The sequence below is a fragment of the Carcharhinus amblyrhynchos genome, chromosome 18, assembly GCF_965287045.1.
Source record: "Carcharhinus amblyrhynchos chromosome 18, sCarAmb.v2.hapA, whole genome shotgun sequence".
In the NCBI taxonomy this organism is placed as follows: Eukaryota; Metazoa; Chordata; class Chondrichthyes; order Carcharhiniformes; family Carcharhinidae; genus Carcharhinus; species Carcharhinus amblyrhynchos.
Window position 1 is genome coordinate 36,014,231 of NC_137341.1, and position 22,743 is coordinate 36,036,973.

General features: G+C 41.4%; 1 protein-coding gene across 1 annotated transcript in view; it reads left to right on the forward strand.

Annotated features, from left to right (window-relative positions):
• The window catches only part of lmtk2 (lemur tyrosine kinase 2), a 125,504-nt gene that overhangs the window by 84,631 nt on the left and 18,130 nt on the right, over nucleotides 1-22,743 (forward strand). The window contains exons 8-11 of the mRNA XM_080206823.1: nucleotides 6,249-6,333; nucleotides 8,261-8,382; nucleotides 8,911-9,060; nucleotides 10,733-14,072. Of these exons, the coding sequence (XP_080062949.1) occupies nucleotides 6,249-6,333; nucleotides 8,261-8,382; nucleotides 8,911-9,060; nucleotides 10,733-14,072 (3,697 nt within the window). The remainder of the gene's footprint in view (nucleotides 1-6,248; nucleotides 6,334-8,260; nucleotides 8,383-8,910; nucleotides 9,061-10,732; nucleotides 14,073-22,743) is intronic.

A 22,743-nucleotide genomic window follows, 5' to 3' on the forward strand; every position in this document is an offset into this window, starting at 1 on the left:
ACTTGATTAAAATTTGTTAGCCTCACAGTACAGATGGTTAAGTAATTTCACTATAATTTGAGACCTCTTAATGTGTAGGTTATTAAGTATTGCATTTACAAATTCATAGAATTCTGTAATATGTAAGCATTCATTCAGCATACTTATGGAACTGCATACATAAGGCACTCTGTTCACATCAAGGTTTGTTTATAAGATTTGTATAATTTGTTTAAAGGCTGTGTTTTTATTTAAATGTCAATCTTTCAAGCAAGCAGTGACAGTTTGATGGATGAATGGATGGATGCCAGTAAATGTTAGACCCTACTCTTGCTCCACTTGTGGAATGAGTATGCAGCGCAAGTGGCTGGGAATGAAATTCTGTCTCTGCTGGTTATAACACCAAAAGAAATGAGTATGGATCTGAATTATACTGTTAATGAGAACTAGCACACCATGGCTTGTTTAGTTTGTTACAAGTTGGCATTGAATCATAGAATGGCCATAGAGCAGATGGAGGCCATTCAACCTGTTGAGTTCTCTGCAACACTACATTAAGTAGTCCACTCTCGTCGCCTTGCAGTTTTCCTTCAGGCGCTTATCCAATTTCCTTTCTTGAAAGCCATCATTGAATCTACCTCTACCACACTCGCAGGCAGGATATTCCAAATTCTAACCACTCCCCTCTTAAGATTTTTCCCTTGTAACCTCCATGTTCTTTGCCAGTCACTTCAAACCTGTGATCGGAACAGTTTATCTCTATGTACTTTGTTTAGACTTCTCATGATCTTGAAATTTCACCAGTCATTCTGCATCAAAGGATAGAAAGAAAAACCTGCACTTTATCTTATCTCTCAAAATCCTGAAAGTACATCAGGTAATTCACTTTGATATGCAATGACTGTTATGTCAGCAAACATGGTAGCCAGTGTGTACACAATACAAGACGAGTGACCAGTTAATCTGTTTTTGGTGGTGCCAATTAAAGGAGGAATATTGAACTGGCCATTAGATGAATCTAGTAGAAAGCCATTTAATCCATCGTGCCTGTGCTGGACCCACTGCCTTATAATAAAACAGAAAATGCTGGATGCTCTCAGTAGGTCTGACAGCACCTGTGAAGCGAGAATAGAGTTAACATTTCGGGTCTGGATGTCCCTTAATCAAAGTGGCCTGACAAGGGAATCCCATTCACTCCTCTTTCACCAGTCTTGCACCGTTTTCCTTTTTCAAGAATATATCCAGTTCCTTTTCTGAATAGAGCCATGGGATCTTTAGTGTGCATTTGAACAGTGGGATAGATGGTATCTCAGTTTAATGTCTAAACTGGTATCACTTTTAGCAAATGGGGTTTAACCAGTGCATTTTAAAATCTCCAGCAGTGCAACAACAACTTTTATTGAACCTTTGATGTAAGGATGTGTCCCAAGGCACTTCACAGGAGAATTCTAAAACAAAAGTATATGTGAATTATTGAGTCAGATGATTAAAAAACTTGGTCAAAGAGTCAGGTTTCAAGAAGTGCCTTAAGGTGGGAGAGGTGTAAGGAGGGAATTCCAATATTGGAGCCCAGGAAACTGAAAACGCATCCACCATTGGTGGAGCAATTATTGGGAATTCCGATAGCTTGGAGGATTGTGGAGTTGAGGATATGGGGAGGGGTAAAGCTACAGAGGGATTTGAAAAACGAGAAGGATAATAGTTTTAAAATCAAGCACTGGAGTGTCAGACCAGATTGTACAGTTGAGTCCTGGAGTAAGCCTGGGTACCAGCCATGTTCTAGCCATGATGTGGTTTTGCTGTCAGTTAAGTTAACCTACCATGAGTACTTTGTATATACAGTGAGCGTATGAAGAAAATCATTTTGCATGGCAGTGGTTTGATTTGATTTATTATTGTCATATGTATTAGCATACAGTGAAAAATATTTTCTTGCCCACTATCCAGACAGAGCATACCACTCATGGAGAAGGAAACAAGAAAGTGCAAAATATAGTGTTACAGTCATAGCTAGTGTGTTCAGAGATTGAGGGCAAGATCTGGGCACCCGGGATCAAAACCCACCATGGCAGAAGGTGAAATTTGAATTCAGTGAATATGTGGAATTTAAAATTGAATGATGACCATGAAATCTTTGCTGATTATCGTAAAAATTCATCTGGTTCACTAATGCCCATTAGAAAAGGGAATCTGTTGTCCTTACCTGGTCTGGCTGACATGTGATTCCACACTCTTAGCAATGTGTTTGACTCTAAAATGCCCTCTGAAATGTATGACAGTTAGGGATGGGCAATAAATGCTGGCCCAGCCAGCAATGCTCACATCCTGCAAATGAACGAAAAAAAAATTTTTTTACTAAGTGTGTGTTACACAATGCGTTGTCAAAATGCTCAGGTTTTAATGTGCAGTGGTCACCCAGACCCTACTTGGAGTCGCATTTAATTTTGGTCTCTGAGCTCTATTTCCCAAAGCAATGAATCTGTAATCCTGTCAGGGATTCATTTCCTAATAGGAAGACGTGGAAAAGCATACTTCAGCAGAGTAATGCACAATCGCAAGCTTTGTTGGTCAAATTTAATTAAAGTAAGTCATATCACGCTGCTAGATCTTAACGTTGCAATTGCTTATCAGCTGTCTCTTGGAATTGAGGATGCTTGTTTTCACTCTGATTTGATGAGTTCTGAAATGGCTGATAAGTTCAATGCATGCCCTACTGACTATACCAAACATGGAGCAGGTAGTGGATTGAGTTGTTGGGTTGTTGAAAAATTTATGCTCTCTCTCGCTTCAAGTTTGCGTCTGCACAACCCTGACAAAATGTCTGGCTGTGTTCTCCATTTTGGTTGGTCACAATCCAGGGTCTCCAATGAGTTGGTGGGCATATTTGACCACTTCAGGGATGCCTTGAGAATATCTCAAGTGTTTCCACTGTCCTAGAGTCCTGAGTTCAGAGTAGAGTAATTGCTTCAGGGCTCTGCTGTCAGGCATATGGATGACATCCCACCCAGTGAAGCTGGTTTTGAGTGATTAGCGCCATAATGTTGGCATTGTGGCTTGAGAGAGGACACTGCTGTTGGACTGCCGTTCTTACTATCAGATATGAAGGATTTTGCTGGTGGTATTCTAGCAGTGCTTTGAGTTGCCAGTTGTAGGTCAAGTCCCTGAAGTATATGGGAGTGTGGCAATCACTGCTTCCTGGTAAACCAATCATTGGTCCTACCCCCTTCTCACTTGCTAGCTAACCTCATGGTTCTCCCCGAGTGATGGAAGGTTGAGATGATGCTGACTGAAATGCTTCAGCCTACCCACAATTTAGGAGTTCTGCTGGTGTGTGAACTTCTGGATGTGAGGTATGAAGTATATTGGGCAATAGTAAAAGGATTTTCCTCTGTTTAAGACATGTAAAGGACAAGCCATAAGTGCTGGATGCTGAACGCTGGTCACAAAATATACCATCTGATGTACGCTAACCACCAGTATTTCAATTGCCTATTTCAGTTTGAGCATTAAAGCTGGTGGCAGAAGTAATTTTGCCTTGGGAAATGCAAAATTTGGAATCCCTTTAGATTTGGATTGAATTGCTTGTTGTAATTCAGTAATTTTAAAAAAAGCGCATATTGAAATGTGAAAAAATGTTGCCAATACTGTAGTGAACTCAGAATGTAATCGGAATTATAATGGCATGGTTTTAATTGAAATTTGCCTTAGAACTATAAATTGAGAACATTCCTGAAGGGATGTGTGTAAGGATTCGAGAACAGACCAAATGTTTGTATGCTTCATTGAATAGGGCTGATTTCTCTTTCAAATAGACATACATTAAAACAGCTGAATGCTAGAATTCAAGCTGTCAGTTTTACACTATTATAGTAAACACTGCCATGTCCAATTTTGACCAATAAATATTTATTTGACAATATTGATGGATCATCGCAAAGAATTACCATTTGGACAGGGCAATCTTTACAATACTCCTTCTTGGCTACACCTTTGACTAAATGTTTTGTCATCTGATCTAATATCTCCTTCCACGGCTCAATATCCAACTTTGTTATCTCTTTTGTGAAGCATCTTGGAACAATTTAGTGCATTCAAGACATTATCAGAAATATATGTTTTTGGTTTGACCATCTGGTTCTGTTCTTCAGTAAGGCTACTTGGAACTGAATTGCAACCTAGCTAATTCTGTCACTTCCATTATCGTAATTTATTTAGGTTGTTAACACAAGTTTCTGAACTGTTGGGAAACTTTCTACTTGATATACAAAGGACCTTGTAGATCAGTATCTTGTTTACAACATAATTGTAGCTTTTTTGAAAAGCAAAGTATTTCCAATTTTACCTGCTCTTATTATTAGTGTGTAAGCGGTTGAAGTGAGAATTGAGTCTTCCCTTGTTATACACCTCTCACTTCTGCCACAAGATGGCAATATAAACTGATCCACACTTCAATTTATCAAAGTTATTATTATTAATGAAATATCTAAAGAAAATGCTGGATCCTGCTGTTCCATACAAAACTGAAGATGACTGATGCTGGAACCAGGAGGGTGTGCATGATCCTTCTAACACACCAGATACAAGAGCCAGAATGTTGCAGGCAGTATATGCGCAACTTATATATATCCACGTGTGAATGAAATCCTCCCTTGTGGTAGATGTGAATCTGAATCCCACAGTGCTGGAAAGGCAGACTGTGAGCAGACAGTAAGGTGAGAGATCAGGTTGTGTACCAGAGGGATCTTAATACGAAGCCCACAACCTTTGAGCTAACAAAAAAAATCTGGTCTGATCATGGCTGAAATATGGAACTGAAAATATACAAGCTTATTCTTACAAAGGTGTTTTTTTTTAAAAATTGCCGAAACTTAGAAATCTATAGCTCTCTCCTGTTTGTTTCTCACATTAGTTAACAAAGGCTTTGTGAGTTCTAGCCTCTTACATAGGCAGTCTTGATTGGGAACTCTCCAGGAACAATTGGAAACTGAGCGTATCTCCACAAAGCAAGCAGTAAATTAGGAGGCACATCTGCTCAGGCTGCTGTCTGAATTAAACAACTTGCATTTTTATAACCTCTTTAATGTAGTAAAACATCCCAAGGAGTGTTATCAAACAAAACTGAGCCACATATAGAGATATTAGGACAAATGTCAAAACTCCTGCCTTTTGATTGCACTGAGTAAGTTTTGGGACATTTCGAGGACATGAAAGGCGCTATAGAAATTTAAGTTCCTTCTTTCTTGGTTTTTAAGCACAATTTTATTTTGATTGGAATGGCAGAATAAACAGTCAGATAACTTCTGATCAGTTCAGTGGCAATAATGTCATTCTGGCAGTAGCATTTATTGGAGCAGCATTGTAATTTTATGTATAACCTTGAGAAGGTTTTTTGTGATGCGCTGCACATCTACGTCGTTCTTTTACCATGTCTCAAGAAAATATTAATCATCAAGAACCGTGTGCAATTCAAAATTATTGCCAGAATGCAGTTGTTCACAGGATCTACAACAAAGCATTTTTACTTCTCCGCTATCTCCAGTAAGTTCATTCCACTGCAGTAATAATTTGATTCTCTGCGTAAGTATTAGAGAGATACTAATCTTTCAAATGATCTTCCTGAAAAAAAATTGCCTGTGTTCTTAATCAGTGGTGTTAGTGCGATGTTGGTTATTTTTATACTTCGTGTTCTTTGCATGAGGATTACTAAATAAATAATGTATAGATTTGTCCTGAATAATAGCTATTTTAAGATGTTTATTAATTCTCTGAAAACCATTCAGCCACATTATTACGTTGATGCTCTGGATCCTGTCTGATGAAGTCGGCATCCTTGGGGAATTGGTGATTTGATTTTTAGAAAAGCTATTAGCACATTCTTATTAAGAGGTATGATCTATCTGGGGAGAAGCAAGGGATGAGAACTAATGATCTGTCCAGAGTGAAAAAGGGTGCTGCAATTTTATATTACGCACTATGCACAACAATAACATTTTCCACTAACCACCACCCACTTGGGAATCTTACCCTCTGGGGAATCTTAAATATCTGTATTTTGTATCTTCTAATGAAGCCTGGTGTTGAGCAAAGCTAGTGTTGGGATACTTGAGAGTCAGATTGTGTCCTGTTCCATTATGAGGATAATTATTACACTGAGAAGCTATCAATTGAATATGTTCAACAGTTTTTACTGACATTTATTTCTCTTCCACTTCATTCCTTTTTCTCCTTTGTGCATTGCTCCTGCATTGATACCATCTCCTCCTCGCCAGTGACCTAGCACTACGGAACTGTTTTCTCACGACAGACTTGACTGTAAAAATCGGTGATTATGGGATAGGATTCAGCCGTTACAGGGTAAGCAGCTTGTTAATTTTTCGGATTATTTGCTAGTTATTTTGGTACTACTCTGGATGTGTATCTCTTGATAGCAACAAGATTTACTGTGGTTTTGGTCTAAATTCCTCATTGTTCATATAGCATGAATCACTCCTTTTATTTATGTATAGTGATTCAGCAAATCAACTTGAGTATGGATAAATGTATCAGCAAGTGGTGTTAAGGTACACTCACAAATGTTGACTTTATTGTAATGATTTGTTAATTATGCATTTGGAGATCATCACAGAAAATTTCCACTTTACGGACAGCAGTGATGAATGCTGCACCTTTTTCTGGATGGCATTTTTAAACACAACCATTTTCCACTCGGTACATGTGTTCGCCTCTCAAAAATGATCATTGGTATTGAACTTCTCCTGGACTCAATGTTATTGCTATAATTGATGAGATACCATTGGTGTTAGATTAACAGTGTGATTGAATATGCCTCTCGGGAGCTATACTTTAATTTCCAGCCAAGGGTAGATAAAAATCATGTATTAGGTGACAAAAAATGTCCCATGTGATGAGCAAATTGCTTACTGTGGAGGGTGGTGCCTTTGGAATATTAACTAGCATCTAGCCTAATGTTAATAAAAATCCTCGAGACAAAGAAGTGCATTTACTTCTTCACGTCAGTGAAAGGTTCAGAAGCTCAAAAGTTATTGCAGCATGCAGTTACATCTTTAGATCTTAAGTGTGGTCCATAATAGCAGCCTCATCTGCATAAAATGTTTCATGGGTTGTGGGGAGCAAAAAATGTAAATAATATTTGACCAAATTTGTTCTCTGGCCCCTGCTGTCTCATTCTCCTGAGTGGAGCAGGATGCATAGTGACTGAACTATGTATATATTTTTAAATTCTTCTCTGTTTTACGAAAAGAAAATGTGTACTTGCATTTCTGGCTTACTATCCAGTGTATGAAAGTGCATTTGGTCATAAAAGTTGGTTTTCGTTATGTATGATTTCTGTGAAGTGGGCTAGTGGGTTAAATTTTCTGTGTGAAACACTTTTGTATTTGACAATTGTTAGATACCTAAGGCAAAACTTACAGTATGATTACAGTATGAAATTATTTCACTGCAAAACAAATGCAGTGAAATTCCCTTCACCACCATCACCCTCCACCTGCAACCTTAGGTTCGTTTTGATACCTGATTTCTATTGCAGCCCTACCTCCAAATTCTACCATTGTACAAACAAATCCACCATATCACAATGTAGATCTGTGATTATGGTACTAGGAAAGCAACTCTGATGTGACAAATCTCAACTTAGAAATGATCAGATTTACTCAAATTCAAGCTATAAGCTTAAAAAACAGATTGGAATTAAAAAATCATGACCCCCCCCCCCCGCCCCCGCCCCCGCCCCCCAATCTGGCATGGCCCATGTTCTTCAAATGTATTTCAGTTTCTAGTGAACAATTACTAATGGATATACCATAGAGTCCCCACAGTGCGTAAAGAGGCCATTTAGCCCATCAAGTCTGCACCAACTCTTCGAACGCGTATCCCAGCCTGCACACATTTGCACTATGGGAGGAAACCAGAGCACCTGGAAGAAACCCACTGGGAGAACGTGCAAACTCCACAGAGGCATTCACCCAAGGCTGGAATCGAACCCAGGTCCTTGGTGCTGTGAGGCAGCAGTGCTAACCACTGTACCACTGATTTGCCACCTTTTCAGGCAGCACTCCAGATCATCATGACTTGTTACATTATCTTTTCCTCATGTTGCCTCTGGTTCTTTTATCAATAATATCCAATCTATGTCCTCTGGCCACTGATCACACTTCCACTGGAAATAGTTCCTCCATGTTTACTCTATCAAAACATTTCATGATTTTGAGCAATCCTTTTATATTTCCACTTTTTTTCTTTTTTTTTAATTTAAAACTAGGAGGATTATATTGTAAGTAATGATGGTCAGTACATTCCTCTGCGATGGATTTCACCTGAGCTTGTGGGTGACGTCTATGGGAGCATGGTGGTAGCAGAACAGACGAGACGCAGCAATATCTGGTAAGCCTACACTGCTCCTGATTTTGATGTGATCTATAATTGTTCCTTGTCCACTGCATACAAAGGTTATTTTGTGCCACCCAAGCAGAAAAATCACTGTGTTGACAGCAGATAGAAGGGCATGAGATGGCTGAGCTGGGTCTTTGCCATTTAATCATTCTTGTGATTGCAGTACAAAATTCCATTTGAACAGAAACAAAACAATCTGGATGCAAGAAGCCTGAAAAATAAAGCAAAATTGTTGAAAGCACACCAGGTCAATTAGCATCCTTGTAGGCAGAAAGAATTGTTCTTTCTATTCTGGGTCAACCTGAAACTTTAACTTTGTTTCTCTCCACTGATGGTGCCTGACCTGCTGAGTTTTTCCAGCATAACCATGTATGTTAGAACCTTTCATTCGTGTTCTCATAAAATGTTTTGAACAAAACATTATTGATTTATTTGAAAAAGCAAGTGGTGCAGTTGTAATGTGGCAGCTTGTGCTTTGTTTTGAGTGACAATAAAGTAACCCTCTCTTCCTTTTTGTAGGTCATTGGGTGTTGTGTTGTGGGAGTTATTTGAGAGTGCCAACCAGCCTTACATGCACCTTTCCGACAAAGAGGTGCTAATCTTTGTTATAAAGGAACAGCAAATTAAACTCCCCAAGCCACGGCTGGAGTTGACTCACTCTGACAGATGGTAATTGCTTGGTTTTTATAGCTTTATATGTTTTTGTTGAAAAGTAATTCTGTTTTACCTGTGTTAGTCATAGGGCTTATGTAGACAAGGCCCTGTTGCCAGGAGACAAAGATGCATGATACTTTATTTTGACGTAAAATGCCTGCATACATATTTTTGACTCTGCAAATTTAGAAGTATATTAAACATATCTGTGCTTCAGAGTGAACCTGCGTCAATGTAATAAGATTGGAACTGCTATTATACCATTGTGCCAGCAGTAAGGTATTTGGTGGGAAAAGATCTCTGTTTAAAATGTAACCAGGCAGTGAGAGGTGCAATATATTATTCAAGTTGATATTTGGAACTCGGTTTCTGGCAATTGCTTGTTTAGATTGAAAGCTGCTTGTACAAAAGTGGTTGTACATCATCGATGATCTCCTGTTTGTAGCTCATGTAATGCTTATAAATTTTACATTGGGGTTACAAGAATTAAGAGAATGTGGTTTCAATATGAATCGACACACAATATTGCTTCCGTTTGTGGAGCTAATACTGTTCATGTACAGTAAACTGTTTCAAATTGAACACATATAGCACATTTGTCCACATTATTGATGTAACAGTATAACATAAACAGTGTTGATTCATAAAAGTAGAAGTTGTCAAGGGTTTGCATTGGAATTCTTGCATGTTAGTATCTATTGTGTCAATGCACTGACAGTTGTTGCCAACTTGAGAAAGAAGCTTGCAGTCAAACTGCGCCATGTTGTCATCCGATTCACTGTGATCTCCATCCACCCACCCATGCTATCTCCATGGACAAACTGCCTAAAGTGAAAAAATGGACATTTATCTCTGACTTTCAAAAGCAATCAAACAATCCAGGAGACCACAATGACAAGGAGTCACATTCCCCACAATGGTCATCTAATGATGTATTTAGGAATGTCAACCTCACTTGAGCTCATCTAGTTCCCTTACGAATGTTTGGTGCCAGTCTGCACACATTGTATGAGCTGGCAACTTGTTTTTTCTGGGACAGGGAATGTCTTCTGATTCTATTTACGTTTTATTGCTCGTGTAAGTTCTGTTCATGTTCCTTAGTCCTTCCAATTTGCCTGAATCAAATAACTTATCCACATGAATAGAGTCTAATTTGCGTTGTTATCTGGGGTCTGTATTTTACCACCATGTGAGGTGCGAGCAGCTTTCAGAAGTATTAGAGATGCTGTATTCAACTTCACTGTCCAAGGAAATTGAGGTGGGAAAACTAACCAGACTTCCCACTTAAGGCCATCCTCCAGCCATCCCTACTGGAGTGTCTGCTTACAATAGATTTGTCTTTTTCTCATTCCCTTACCCTCCTGTCACACCTCACTGTTTAAATTCACAAACAATGATATAATTGTATAGGTGATCCATGGGGAAATTGATGGCATCTTTGGAAGCAAGAGATGAACCAAAATGGGAGAAATACTAACAGGAATATTTCAGTAGGGATTCCTCTTATATTTCTGCAGCAGATAAAACATAATTTTACCCAAGGAGTGATTAGAAAAATTGCAGTCCACAGACCCCTACTAGAGTAATCCAACCATAAGCTTCAGTTAAGACGGTAGTTTAATGAATACCTTGTAGCATGAATGTAATGTAATGGTCACTTCTCTAATAACTAAGATCTGTCTTGCAGGTACGAAGTTCTGCAGTTCTGTTGGTTAGCTCCAGAAAAGAGACCAGCTGCCGAGGAGATCCACAGGCTGCTAACTTATCTCCGCATGCAAAGTCAAAAGGAATGTGAAGATGACTTTGAAATGAGATGGAATGCACTGAAGTCCAGCAATAGCAATCGACAAGCTATGGCAAATAATTCATCTTTTCCAATCCTGGAGCATTTTGTTGCTGAGCGTCTGAACCAGGAAATGGATGATATCCTAACAGTTACTGAAACAAGTAAAGGATTAAATTTTGAGTATGTATGGGAGACTGCTAAACTTGACCATTTTGAAGACCATGTGCAGGGAACTGATGGGGCAAAGGTAAACTACCAGAGCATCTTCTACCCTACATGCGCTTTTGAGAAAAGCGGTTTCTCAATAGTTCAGACTCATTCAGATGATAAATTCGTAAGAAAAGACAAGATTGGAAGTCCACTTGCTGTATCAGGGATTGTTCCTGTATTCGATGCCCATTATCCTTCAGTTGGGAGTGAATATTATATACAATTGGAGGAACAAGGTGAAACTAACTTGGACACAGGTGAAAATTCAGATTATCCTAACAAAGGAGCCCCTCAGGCCAAGGACCCCGAGCCCTTTGTTATCCTCAGAGATTCAGGGGATGAGTTGAATCCAGATGTTGATTTCTTGCCACGCTACAGTCAAAACTCGCAAAAGTCTGAAGTTGAGGTGATGCTTGGTTCCTATACTTCTAACTATACTGAAAGCCCTCGCCACAACAATATCTTTTATGATCATAGGTTAGGTGAGATGCCTTTTAACAAAGGATTTTTAAACACTGATGAAATCATAATGCTTGATCTCCCTGAACTTAGTGAGGCTAAAAGAAAAAGTGCATCTGGCCTAGTTTCAAGTAAAGAAACTCCCATGGAGTCCTTAATTCATCAACCTACACCACTTGACGTAAACACTTGCAGTCCTTTTTTGAAAGATGCAATAGATTCAGTTTACACACACAGCATCAATAATCATGACAGTTTGGAATTACTTCAATCTGAGAAACTGTCTTCTAACTATCTTTTTCTTAAAGAAAATAAACTTTTACATGACTCCTCACCCAAAGGTGATGCCAGCAATGAAATGAAAATTGGACACTCGAGGAATAATTTTGCCACTTTATCGGACGTTGGTGTTGCCTCTGCATCACACGTCACTGCTGACTGTGGAATGGACCTGGGGTTAACCATTATAAGTAAGCAATTATATGGTTCTCAACAGCATGGATCTACAGGCAGTCTTACTAAAGAAGTTAATTCACAGAGTGGATCTTTGCAGCCTCTAATAGAAAACGAACAGGGGCTCTGCGCTTTTTTAGATGAGGGTAAAACCACTTGTGAAGAACAGCAAGTTAACCAGGAGTTAGATGAAGGATGTATAATATATGATAGCTCAGGGTTAGGATGTGACACTACTGATGGCTGCACCTCCAAATGTAACATCACTTTGCCTCATGAACACTGCCAAGAGACTGCTCAGTGCAGTGAAAGTGCTGCTGCTAGCATGTGCAATAATGCCAAAAAGCATTTCCTTAAAGAAGACAAAACCCCTGGAATGGCAGAAGAAAATTCAGCTGGCCTCACCCTACCAGAGTCATCAAAGCACATGGAAGTAGCAAATGTTGACCATGTTGCTCTGACTCGTAGTCCGTGTACAGTCAATCCGAATGAAGACAACTTAAAACAACAGGTGCAAGATGTCAACAAAATGTCAGCTATACATTTGCTGCCTGAGCCCATGTTGAAAACATTAGAAAATAGTCCCCTTGCTGAAGCTCCGAGTCTGTCTGAAAGAAAAGAATCCCTGGCTTCAGTTCATTGTGTTTGCTCTCCTACGGAGATTCAAAAGACATTAGACTTTGTTCCTCTGTCTGAAGCCTCCAGTGAATCCAAAAATGTTGAATTGTTAATCTCCATTCCTTCAAGACACACTGCAGTAGGGGCTTTGAAAACATTGGAGACTAGAGATATACCTGAACCGTCGTCCAATAATTTTGCAAACACTGAATCTATGGTTTCTGTGCCTTCCTCAGATTTATCAAATCACATTAGCCCTGTGGAAGATGATAATGCATCTTTCTTGCATCTTAATTCTGAGCAGTCGTCAGAAACGCCGGGTTCTTTGGACTCCCTAGAGATGCACGGGGTGTTGGGAGCTTTAGAAACACAAAATACAGTTCCTCAGAAATTAAAGCCACCTCAGAAACAACCTGACAGTGGCTATGAAACTGAAAATCTGGAATCACCAGAATGGACATCGCAGTGTTATAATGCAAACACGTCTCCCACCTCAACTGCCCTGGATGCTCCCAGCGTGGAGTTTCCAAACGCTTTCCCCTCCAATCCACTCATTGTTGTATCCAAGGATGATGCTGTCCCAGCAGTGGCTGTCATTGATGGGGACACTCACAAAGAGGCCTCAAACATGTTAACTAATAATAGTCACCATAATTCCCATAGAGACTCTGCTTATTTCTCAGATAATGATTCTGAACCAGATAAAAGAACCGACTGTGAGAATGTTGAGAGAAGCAATGAGGAAAGTGATCTTAAAAATGCTACTGGTTGTGAAATTAATCAGGTTGTTGCTGACCATAGTGACAAACTTGCAACACCGTTTGACTTTAGTGATGCACTATCATGTACTGCATCAGATAAAAGCTTGAATTTTAGGAATAAGGAATCGCCGCATTTTGGCTCAGATCATGAAGGAGAATTTCCAAATAACTTTAAAACTAGAATTAATAGAGTGTCCAATGATGAAAATTCTGACAAGTGTTTGGATGACATGCGTGCAATTGCAACTGATGGGCCACTATCCATGCCAGAGGTTTTGTTTAACCCCCCAGACTTCACTCAGTTTTCTGAAAATATGAAGGAGGACTTTGGAATAGTTATTGAGAAGGATATTAAGAAACCGTTATCAAAGGGTAATGAAGGAACTAGACTGAAGGAACCCGATGTTGAAGGACGCTACCTTGGCAGGCTAGATACATCTGAATTTTTTGATCCATCTGAGGAACAAGATGGCATGGAAGCTGATGAAGAAGATGAAAACAGTGATGACTCAGAAGATGACTATAGAGGTTATTCCATTAATAGTCCCAGTTCAGAGAGTGAAGATGATGCAGCACATCCAGTGCCAATAGTTGTGACTGAGAATGATGATGGAAAAGCTCTCAGGAGTTTGTTGAAAGACTCTGGACCCACTGATCTTTTAGAAGCGGACCCAATAAAGAGACAAGTGAAGAAGGTGGTGTCGTTTTTTGATGATGTCACAGTCTTTTTGTTTGACCAGGTAAAATTAGTATGTTTATTTTTCCCTAATGGTTCTGTGACCAATAATGTATGAACATTCTTGACTTTACTTGTTAATTTTAATTCCTATTAACGGTCGCAAGTGTCATCCTTTTTATTAAAAAAAGATGCAGTTGCACTTGAGACTATTTTTAAAAAACAAGTGTTGAATTATTTCTTGGAAGAAATTTATGACCTAATTCTGACCTAGAAAGGTTCCATCAGCTTGGAAAACAGCAAATGTAACCTTATTCAAACTAGGAGGGAAACAAAAAGCAGGCAACTACAGGCCAGTTTGCTTAACATCTGTCGTAAGGGAAATGTTGTAATCTATTAATAAGAAGGCTATAATGGAGAACTTAAAAAAATCTCAATGAAATGAAACAGAGTCAGCATGGTTTGGTGAAAGGGGAATCACATTTGATTACATTTATGGAGTTCTTTGAGGAGGCGATGTGAATGAACAGGAACTTACGGATGTGGTGCACTTAGACTTCCAGAAAGCACATCAAAGGCTACTACACAAAGTAAGAACATATGGTATGGAGGGTAGCATATTAGCATGGATAGATATTTGGTTACCTAACAGGGAGTAGGCATTAAGGGGTCATTTTTGGGTTGGCAGGATGTTTTAACGAGTGGAGTGCCATAGGGATTTTACTGAGGCCTCAACAGTTTCCAGTCTAATGACTTGGTCTGAATATATAGTTGTTACATTTGCTAATGACACAAAGATTAGTAGGAAAGTAAATTGTGAAGAGAGTATATGGAGTCTGAAAAAGGGTATAATTATAAAGGTTAGATAAGTGGGCAAAGGTTTTACAGATATAATGTATAATGTATTGCAGTGTGTAATGTGGAAAAATGTGAACTTGTCCACTTTGGCAGGAAAAATAGAACAGCAACAAATTATTTAAATTGAGAAGGATTGCAGAACTGAGGTACAGAGGATATTTGCTATTCTGGTACATGAATCAGGAACGTTTAGCATGCAGCCACAGCAATTGATTAGGAAGGCACTTGGAATGTTGTCATTTATTGGAAGGGGGATGGAATATAAAAGTAGGGATGTATTGCTATAAGAATGTAAGAACTAGGAGCAGAAGTAGGCCATCTGGCCTTTCGAGCCTATTCCGCCATTTAATAAGATCATGGCTGATCTTTTTGTGGACTCAGCTCCACTTACCTGCCTCTCACTATAACCTTTAATTTCTTTACTGTTCAAAAATTTATCTATCCTTGCATTAAAAACATTCAATGAGGTAGCCTCAACTGCTTCGTAGGGCAGGGAATTCCACAGATTCACAACCCTTTGTGCGGGGAAGTTCCTCCTCAACTCGGTCCTAAATCCGCTTCCCCTTATTTTGAGGCTATGCCCCCTAGTTCTAGTTTCACCCGTCAGTGGAAACAACTTCCCTGCCCTATTTTGTCTATTCCCTTCATAATCGTATATGTTTCTGTAAGATCTCCCCTCGGGCTCGTTGGGCCGAAGGGCCTGTTTCCCGTGCTGGGTTGTTCTTTGTTGTTCTTCTGAATTCTAATGAGTATAGCCCCAGTCTACTCCATTTCTTCTCATAAGCCAATCCTGTCAACTCCCGAATCAACCTAGTGAATCTCCTCTGCACCCCCTCCAGTGCCAGTATATCCTTTCTCAAGTAGGAAGACCAAAACTATGCAGTACTCCTGTTATGGCCTCACCAGCACCTTATACAGCTGCAACATAATTTTGCTATTTTGAACCTCCATCCCTGTAGCATTTGCCTTCTTAATTATCTAATGCACCTGCAAACCAGCTTCTTGAGATTCCAGCACAAGGACACCCAGGTCCCTCTGCACAGCAGCATGCTGTGATTTTTTACCATTTAAATAATAGACCATTTTGCTATTATTCCTACCAAAATGGATGACCTCACATTTATCAACATTGTACTCCATTTGCCAGAGCGTCACCCACATACTTAGACTATCTACACCCTTTTGCAAGACTTCCAGTGTCCTCTGCACACTTTGCTCTTCCGCTCATCTTAGTGTCATCTGCAAATTTTGATACACTACACTTGGTCCCCAACTCCAAATCATCTATGTAAATTGTAAACAATTGCAGACACAATACTGATCCCTGAGGCACACTACTAGTCACTGATCACCAACCAGAAAAACACCCATTTACCCCCACTGTTTGCTTTGTTAGTTAACCAATTCTCTATCCATGTTAATACATTACTTGTAACACTGTGCATCTTTATCTTATGCAGAAGTCTTTGGTGTGACACCTTGTCAGATGCCTTCTGGAAATCCAAATTCACCACATCCACAGGTTTCCCACTGTCCACTGCACATGTAGTGTCCTCAAAGAATTCCACCAAATTGCTCAAACATGACCTTCCTTTCATGAACCCATGTTGCGTCTTACCAATGAGACAGTTTATATCCAGATGTCTCACTATTCCTTGATTATTTGAGTCAAGCATTTTCCTACTACAGAAGTTAAGCTAACCGGTTTATAGTTACCTGCCTTTTTCTACCTCCTTTTTTAAACAGTGGCGTCACATTTGCTGTTTTTCAATCTGCGGGAACCACCCCGGACATAACATAAGAAATAGGAGCAGGAGTAGGCCATCTAGCCCTTCGAGCCTGCCCCACCATTCAGTAAGATCATGGCTGATCTGAAGTGGATCAGTTCCACTTTCCCGCTTTCTCTCCATAACCCTTAATTCCCTTGTCTATCAGAAATCTATCTACCCGTGACTTAAATATATTTAACGAGGTAGCCTCCACCACTTCAATGGGCAGAGAATTCCAGAGATTCACCACCCTTTGAGTGAAGAAGTTCCTCCTCAACTCCATTCTAAACGCGTGCACCCCCCCCCCCCTCTATTTTGAGGCTGTGCCCTCTAGTTCTGTTTTCCTTTCTAAGCGGGAAGAATCTCTCTACCTCTACCCTATCTAGCCCCTTCATTACCTTATATGTCTCTATAAGATCCCCCCTCAGCCTTCTAAACTCCAATGAGTACAGACCCATCTCTGGTATCAGCCTGGTGAACCTTCTCTGTACTCCCTCCAAGGCTAGTATCTCCTTTCGCAAATAAGGGGACCAAAACTGCACACAGTGCTCCAGTTGTACAGCTGCAGCAAGACCTCCTGCTTTTATATTCTATCCCCCTCGCAATAAAGGCCAATATTCCATTCGCCTTCTTAATCACCTGCAGACTGAGTTTTTGCGATTCATGCACAAGGACCCCCAGGTCCCTCTGCACTGTAGCATGCTGCAGCTTTTCACCCTTTAAATAATAATCTCTCCTACCATTATTTCTACCAAAGTGGATAACCTCACATTTGCTAACGTTATACTCCATCTGCCAGGTCCTCGCCCACCCACTCACTCAGCCTATCCAGATCCAGCAAATTTTGGTAAATTACCACTAGTGCATTTGCTATTTCTCCCGCCATCTCTTTTAGGACCCTGGGATACATTCCATCAAGACCAAGAGACTTGTCTACCTTTAGCCCCATTAACTTGCCCAATACTGCCTCTTTCGAGACAGTAGTTTCTAGGTCCTCACCTGTCATAGCCTTCCTGTCATCAATTTTTGGCACGTTATTTGTGTCTTCCATTGTGAAGACCAACACAAAATTCCTGTTCAATGCCTTAGTCGTTTTCTCATTTCCAGTTATTACATCCCCTTCTCGTCCTATAAAGGACCAATGTTTACTTTAGCTACTCTTTTTTGATTTATATATTTGTAGAAACTTTTGCTATCTGTTTTTATATTCTGAACTAGTTTACACTCATAATCCATCTTCCTTTTCTTTGTAGCGTTTTTCGTGGCTTCCTGCTGACCTTTAAAGATTTCCCAATCCCCTAGGCTCCCACTAATGCTTTCTACTTTGTATGCATTTTCTTTGAATTTGATACCCTCCTTTATTTCTAATTTCCACCCAAATGGATTCAACCTCTTTTTGCATAGAACCTACATCATCTCTCATTACCGCCCTTTTGTCATCCTTAAATATCATAGCCAAACCATCTCCCTTACCTTTCTGTTGGTCCCTCCGAACAGTTTGATACCCCTGGATATTCAACTTCTGATCGTGACCATTCTGCAACCTGTCTCTGTAATGGCCACCACATCATACTCATTTGCAATGATTTGTGCTGTCACCTCATTTACCTTGTTTCGAATGCTACGAGCATTTAGATAAAGTGCCCTAATGCTAGTTTTTGTACCTTTTTGAATTCTAACATTTCCATTAATAACATCTCCTGAGTTCTCCTGAGTTCTCCTTCCTTTTAACTTTTTTTTCCCTAATTTTTGATATAGTTGGAACCTTCTCCCCACATTTTGTCCTTGCTCCCTCCTTCTCGGACTCCTTACATAGGTTCCCATCCCCTTGGCATATTAATTTAAACCCTCCCCAACTGTTCTAGCAATCGCTCCCCCTAGGACATCAGTCCCAGTTCTGCCCAGGTGTGACCCATCCAATTTGTACAGGTCCCAGCTCCGTCAGAATCGGTCCCAATGTCCCAGGAATCTGAAACCCTCCCCCTGACACCGTCTGTTCATGCACGTATTTATCTGATATATCCTCTCATTTCTACTCTGCCTAGCACGTGGCACCGGTAGTAATCCTGAGATCACTACCTTTTGAGGTCCGATTTCTTAGCTTTCTTCCTAGCTCCCTATATTCTGCTTTTAGGACCTCATCCCTTTTTTTACTTATGCCATTTGTACCAATGTGTACTACGACCACTGGCTGCTTGCCCTTCAGAATGTCCTGCAGCTGCTCTGAGACATCCTTGACCCTAGCACCAGGGAGGCAACATACCATTGTGGAGCCTCGTTTGCGGCCACCGGAATGCCTGTCCATTCCCCTTATAATTGTCTCCCCTATAACTATTGCACTGGCAAACTTTTTACCCTTCCCCTCTGCAGCAGAACCAGCTGTGGTGCAACGAGTTTGGCTGCTGCTGCTTTCCCTAGAGTTCATTCCCCTCAACAGTATCCAAAGCAGCATATCTGTTTTGCAGGGAAATGGTCACAGGAGATTCCTGCATAATTGTATAGGGTATTGATGAGACCACATCCAGAGTACTGTGTGCAGTTTTTTCTTTATTTAAGAACAAAGAACAACCCGGCACAGGAAACAGGCCCTTTGGCCAAACGAGCCCGCACCGCCATTTTAAAGCATTTTCCTACGCCTGCCTTGCCCTGTGTGTATGCGAATGGTACCCCTACTGTAGCCAGATTTAGGGGAGAATAGTGTAGGGTCAATTTGGTACACCAGTCAGCCTAAGAGCACATCTTTGGGGTGTGGGAGGAAACCGGAGCACCCGGAGGAAACCCACGCAACCACAGGGAGAATGCGCAAACTCCCACAGGCACTGGCCCAAATCCATGTATCTGCACAGCTAGCAGTGATAGTCACTGAGCTATTGTGGTGCCTGTCTGCTGGTCCAGGTTTAAGCACACACATCGACACGAAGTACTAGGCCACTCTCGAAAAATCCAAGAGCAGCCCACGCACGACCCACCGTGTGCATGCCCCTCGTTTGACAACAAGGTGGACCGACACATGTGGATTAAAGAGACAAAACATTAACATATACTATTTCATTTCCAGTATCGACCCGAGGCTCTGTTCCTTTTTAAAACCATCTTATATAACCTTCCATCCTTGTTTCACTCATGTGCCTATCTAAGTAAACCTTGAACAAGTCCAGAGTGCCTGCCTCCACCACCTTACTTGGTAGTGCATTCCATACCCCCACGACCCTCTGTGTGAAAAACCTTCCTCTAGTATCAAAATTATACTTCTCCCCCCTCACCCTTAGATCATGACCTCTCGTGATAGTTGTCCCCAATCTAGGGAAAAGCCTGCCACTGTTGACTGTATCTATACCCTTCATTATTTTATACACCTCTATCAGATCCCACCTTAATCTCCGTCTTTCTAAGGAAAAGAGCCCCAGTTTCCCCAATCTTTCCTCATATCCCAGTCCTTCCACACCAGGCAGCATCTTGGTAAACCTCCTCTGCACTCTCTCCAGGGTCTCCACGTCCTTCCAGTAGTAAGGTGACTGGAGGGACTGATTGTGGACAAGTCCCCAGGACCGGATGGAATGCATCCGAGGGTTCTGAAAGAAATGGCGGAGGTGATAGTGGATGTCTTGGTGGTTATTTTCCAAACGTCGCTGGATTCCGGGGAAGTGCCGGAAGATTGGAAAGCGGCTAATGTTACGCCGTTGTTTAAGAAGGGTGCCAGGCAAAAGGCAGGGAATTATAGGCCCGTTAGTTTAACGTCTGTTGTGGGTAGAATGTTAGAATCTGTCATCAAGGAGGAAATAGCGAGGCATCTTGAGGGGAATTGCTTGATAGAGCAGACGCAGCACGGTTTCGTTGAGGGGAAGTCGTGTCTGACAAATTTATTGGAGTTCTATGAGGATGTGTCTAGGGCAGTGGATAGAGGAGAGCCGGTGGATGTGGTCTGTCTTGATTTTCAGAAGGCGTTTGACAAGGTACCTCACAAGAGGTTATTGCAGAAGGTAAGGGGGCATGGAGTTGGGGGTAGGGTGTTAGCGTGGATAGAGGATTGGTTGTCAAATAGGAGACGAGAGTGGGGGTTAATGGGTGCTATTCGGATTGGCGGTTGGTGACTAGTGGAGTGCCCCAGGGGTCGGTGCTGGGGCCTCAGCTATTTACCATTTATATAGATGATCTGGAGGAGGGAACCGAGTGTATGGTGTCAAAATTTGCTGATGACACCAAGATTGGTGGAACGGCAAATTGCGCGGAGGGTGTGGAGAGTCTGCAGAAGGATCTAGATAGGCTGGGCGAATGGGCCAGGAACTGGCAAATGGAATTTAATGTTGGCAAGTGCGAGGTGGTCCACTTTGGTAGGAATAATGGTAGGAAGGACTATTACTTACGTGGCAAAAAACTGCAGCAGGCGACGGTGCAGAGGGACCTCGGGGTCCTTGTGCATGAGTCACAAAAACCCAGCCTGCAGGTGCAGCAGGTGGTCAGGAAGGCTAATGGAATGCTGGCCTTCATAGCGAGGGGGATTGAAGATAAAAGTAGGGAGGTCTTGCTGCAGCTGTATAGGGCATTGGTGAGGCCGCAGCTGGAGTACTGTGTGCAGTTTTGGTCGCCACACTTGCACAAGGATATTTTGGCCTTGGAGGGAGTGCAGAGGAGGTTTACTAGGCTGATACCAGAGTTGAGGGGTTGAGCTATGAGGAGAGGCTGAATAAACTAGGCTTGTACTCGTTAAAGTTTAGAAAAATGAGGGGAGATCTCATTGAGACGTATAAGATGATGAATGGGATGGATAGGATAGAGGTGGAGAGGCTCTTCCTGCTCAGAAAGGACAGTAGGACTAGGGGGCACAGCCTCAAGATAAAGGGGGGGGGGGGGGCGGTTTAGAACGGAGTTGAGGAGGAACTTCTTCACTCAAAGGGTGGTGAATCTCTGGAATTCTCTGCCCGTTGAAGTGGTGGAGGCTGCCTCGCTAAATATTTTTAAGACGCGGGTTGATGGGTTTTTGATAAGAGAGGGGATTAAGGGTTATGGGGAGAGGGCGGGAATGTGGAACTGAGCCACGACAGATCAGCCATGATCTTATTGAATGGCGGGGCAGGCTCGAAGGGCTGGATGGCCTACTCCTGCTCCTATTTCTTATGTTCTTAAGGTGACCAGAACTGGACGCAGTACTCCAAATGTGGTCTAACCAACGTTCTGTACAACTGAAGCGTTAGACGATAGCTCTTATACTCTATACCTCTTCCTATAAAGGCTAGCATTCCATAAGCTTTCTTTGCAACCTTCTCCACCTGTGTTGACACCTTCAGAGACTTGTGCACTTGCACTCCCAGGTCCCTCTGCACTTCTGTACTCTTAATTGGTCTACCTTTTATCATGTAACTCCTCCCTGCATTATTCCTTCCAAAATGCATCACCTCACATTTGTCAGGATTAAATTCCATCTGCCATCTATCTGCCCAGTATACCAACCTATCTATATCCTGCTGTGTCACCTGACAATCTTCCTCAGTATCCGTCAATCCTGCCATCTTGGTGTCATCCGCAAACTTGCTGATCGCACCACGTACTCCCTCTTCCAAGTCGTTTATATATATTACAAAAAGAGGTCCCAGTACTGAGCCCTGTGGCTGACCACTGGTGACAGACCTCCAGCCAGAAAAGGACCCTTCCACTACTACTATCTGCCTCCTATTGCCTAGCCAGTTTTCAATCCATCTAGCTACCTGTCCTTGTATCCCATGTGCCTTAACTTTTTCTACCAGCCTACCGTGAGGGACTTTGTCAAACACCTTACTGAAATCCATATAGATGACATCAACGGCTCGCCCATCGTCAACCGTTTTTGTCACCACCTCAAAAAATTCAACCAGATTCGTAAGGCAAGACCTCCCCTGAACAAAGCCATGTTGCGTATCCCTAATCAGATCGCAACGCTCCAAATGCTTATACATCCTATCCCTAAGAATTTTTTCCAACAATTTTCCTACCACCGATGTCAAACTCACTGGACTGTAATTACCAGGGTTATCCCTACTGCCCTTTTTAAACAGCGGTACCACATTAGCTACCTTCCAGTCCTCTGGGACCTCACCTGAGTCCATAGAAGAGACAAAGATTTGCGTCAGAGGC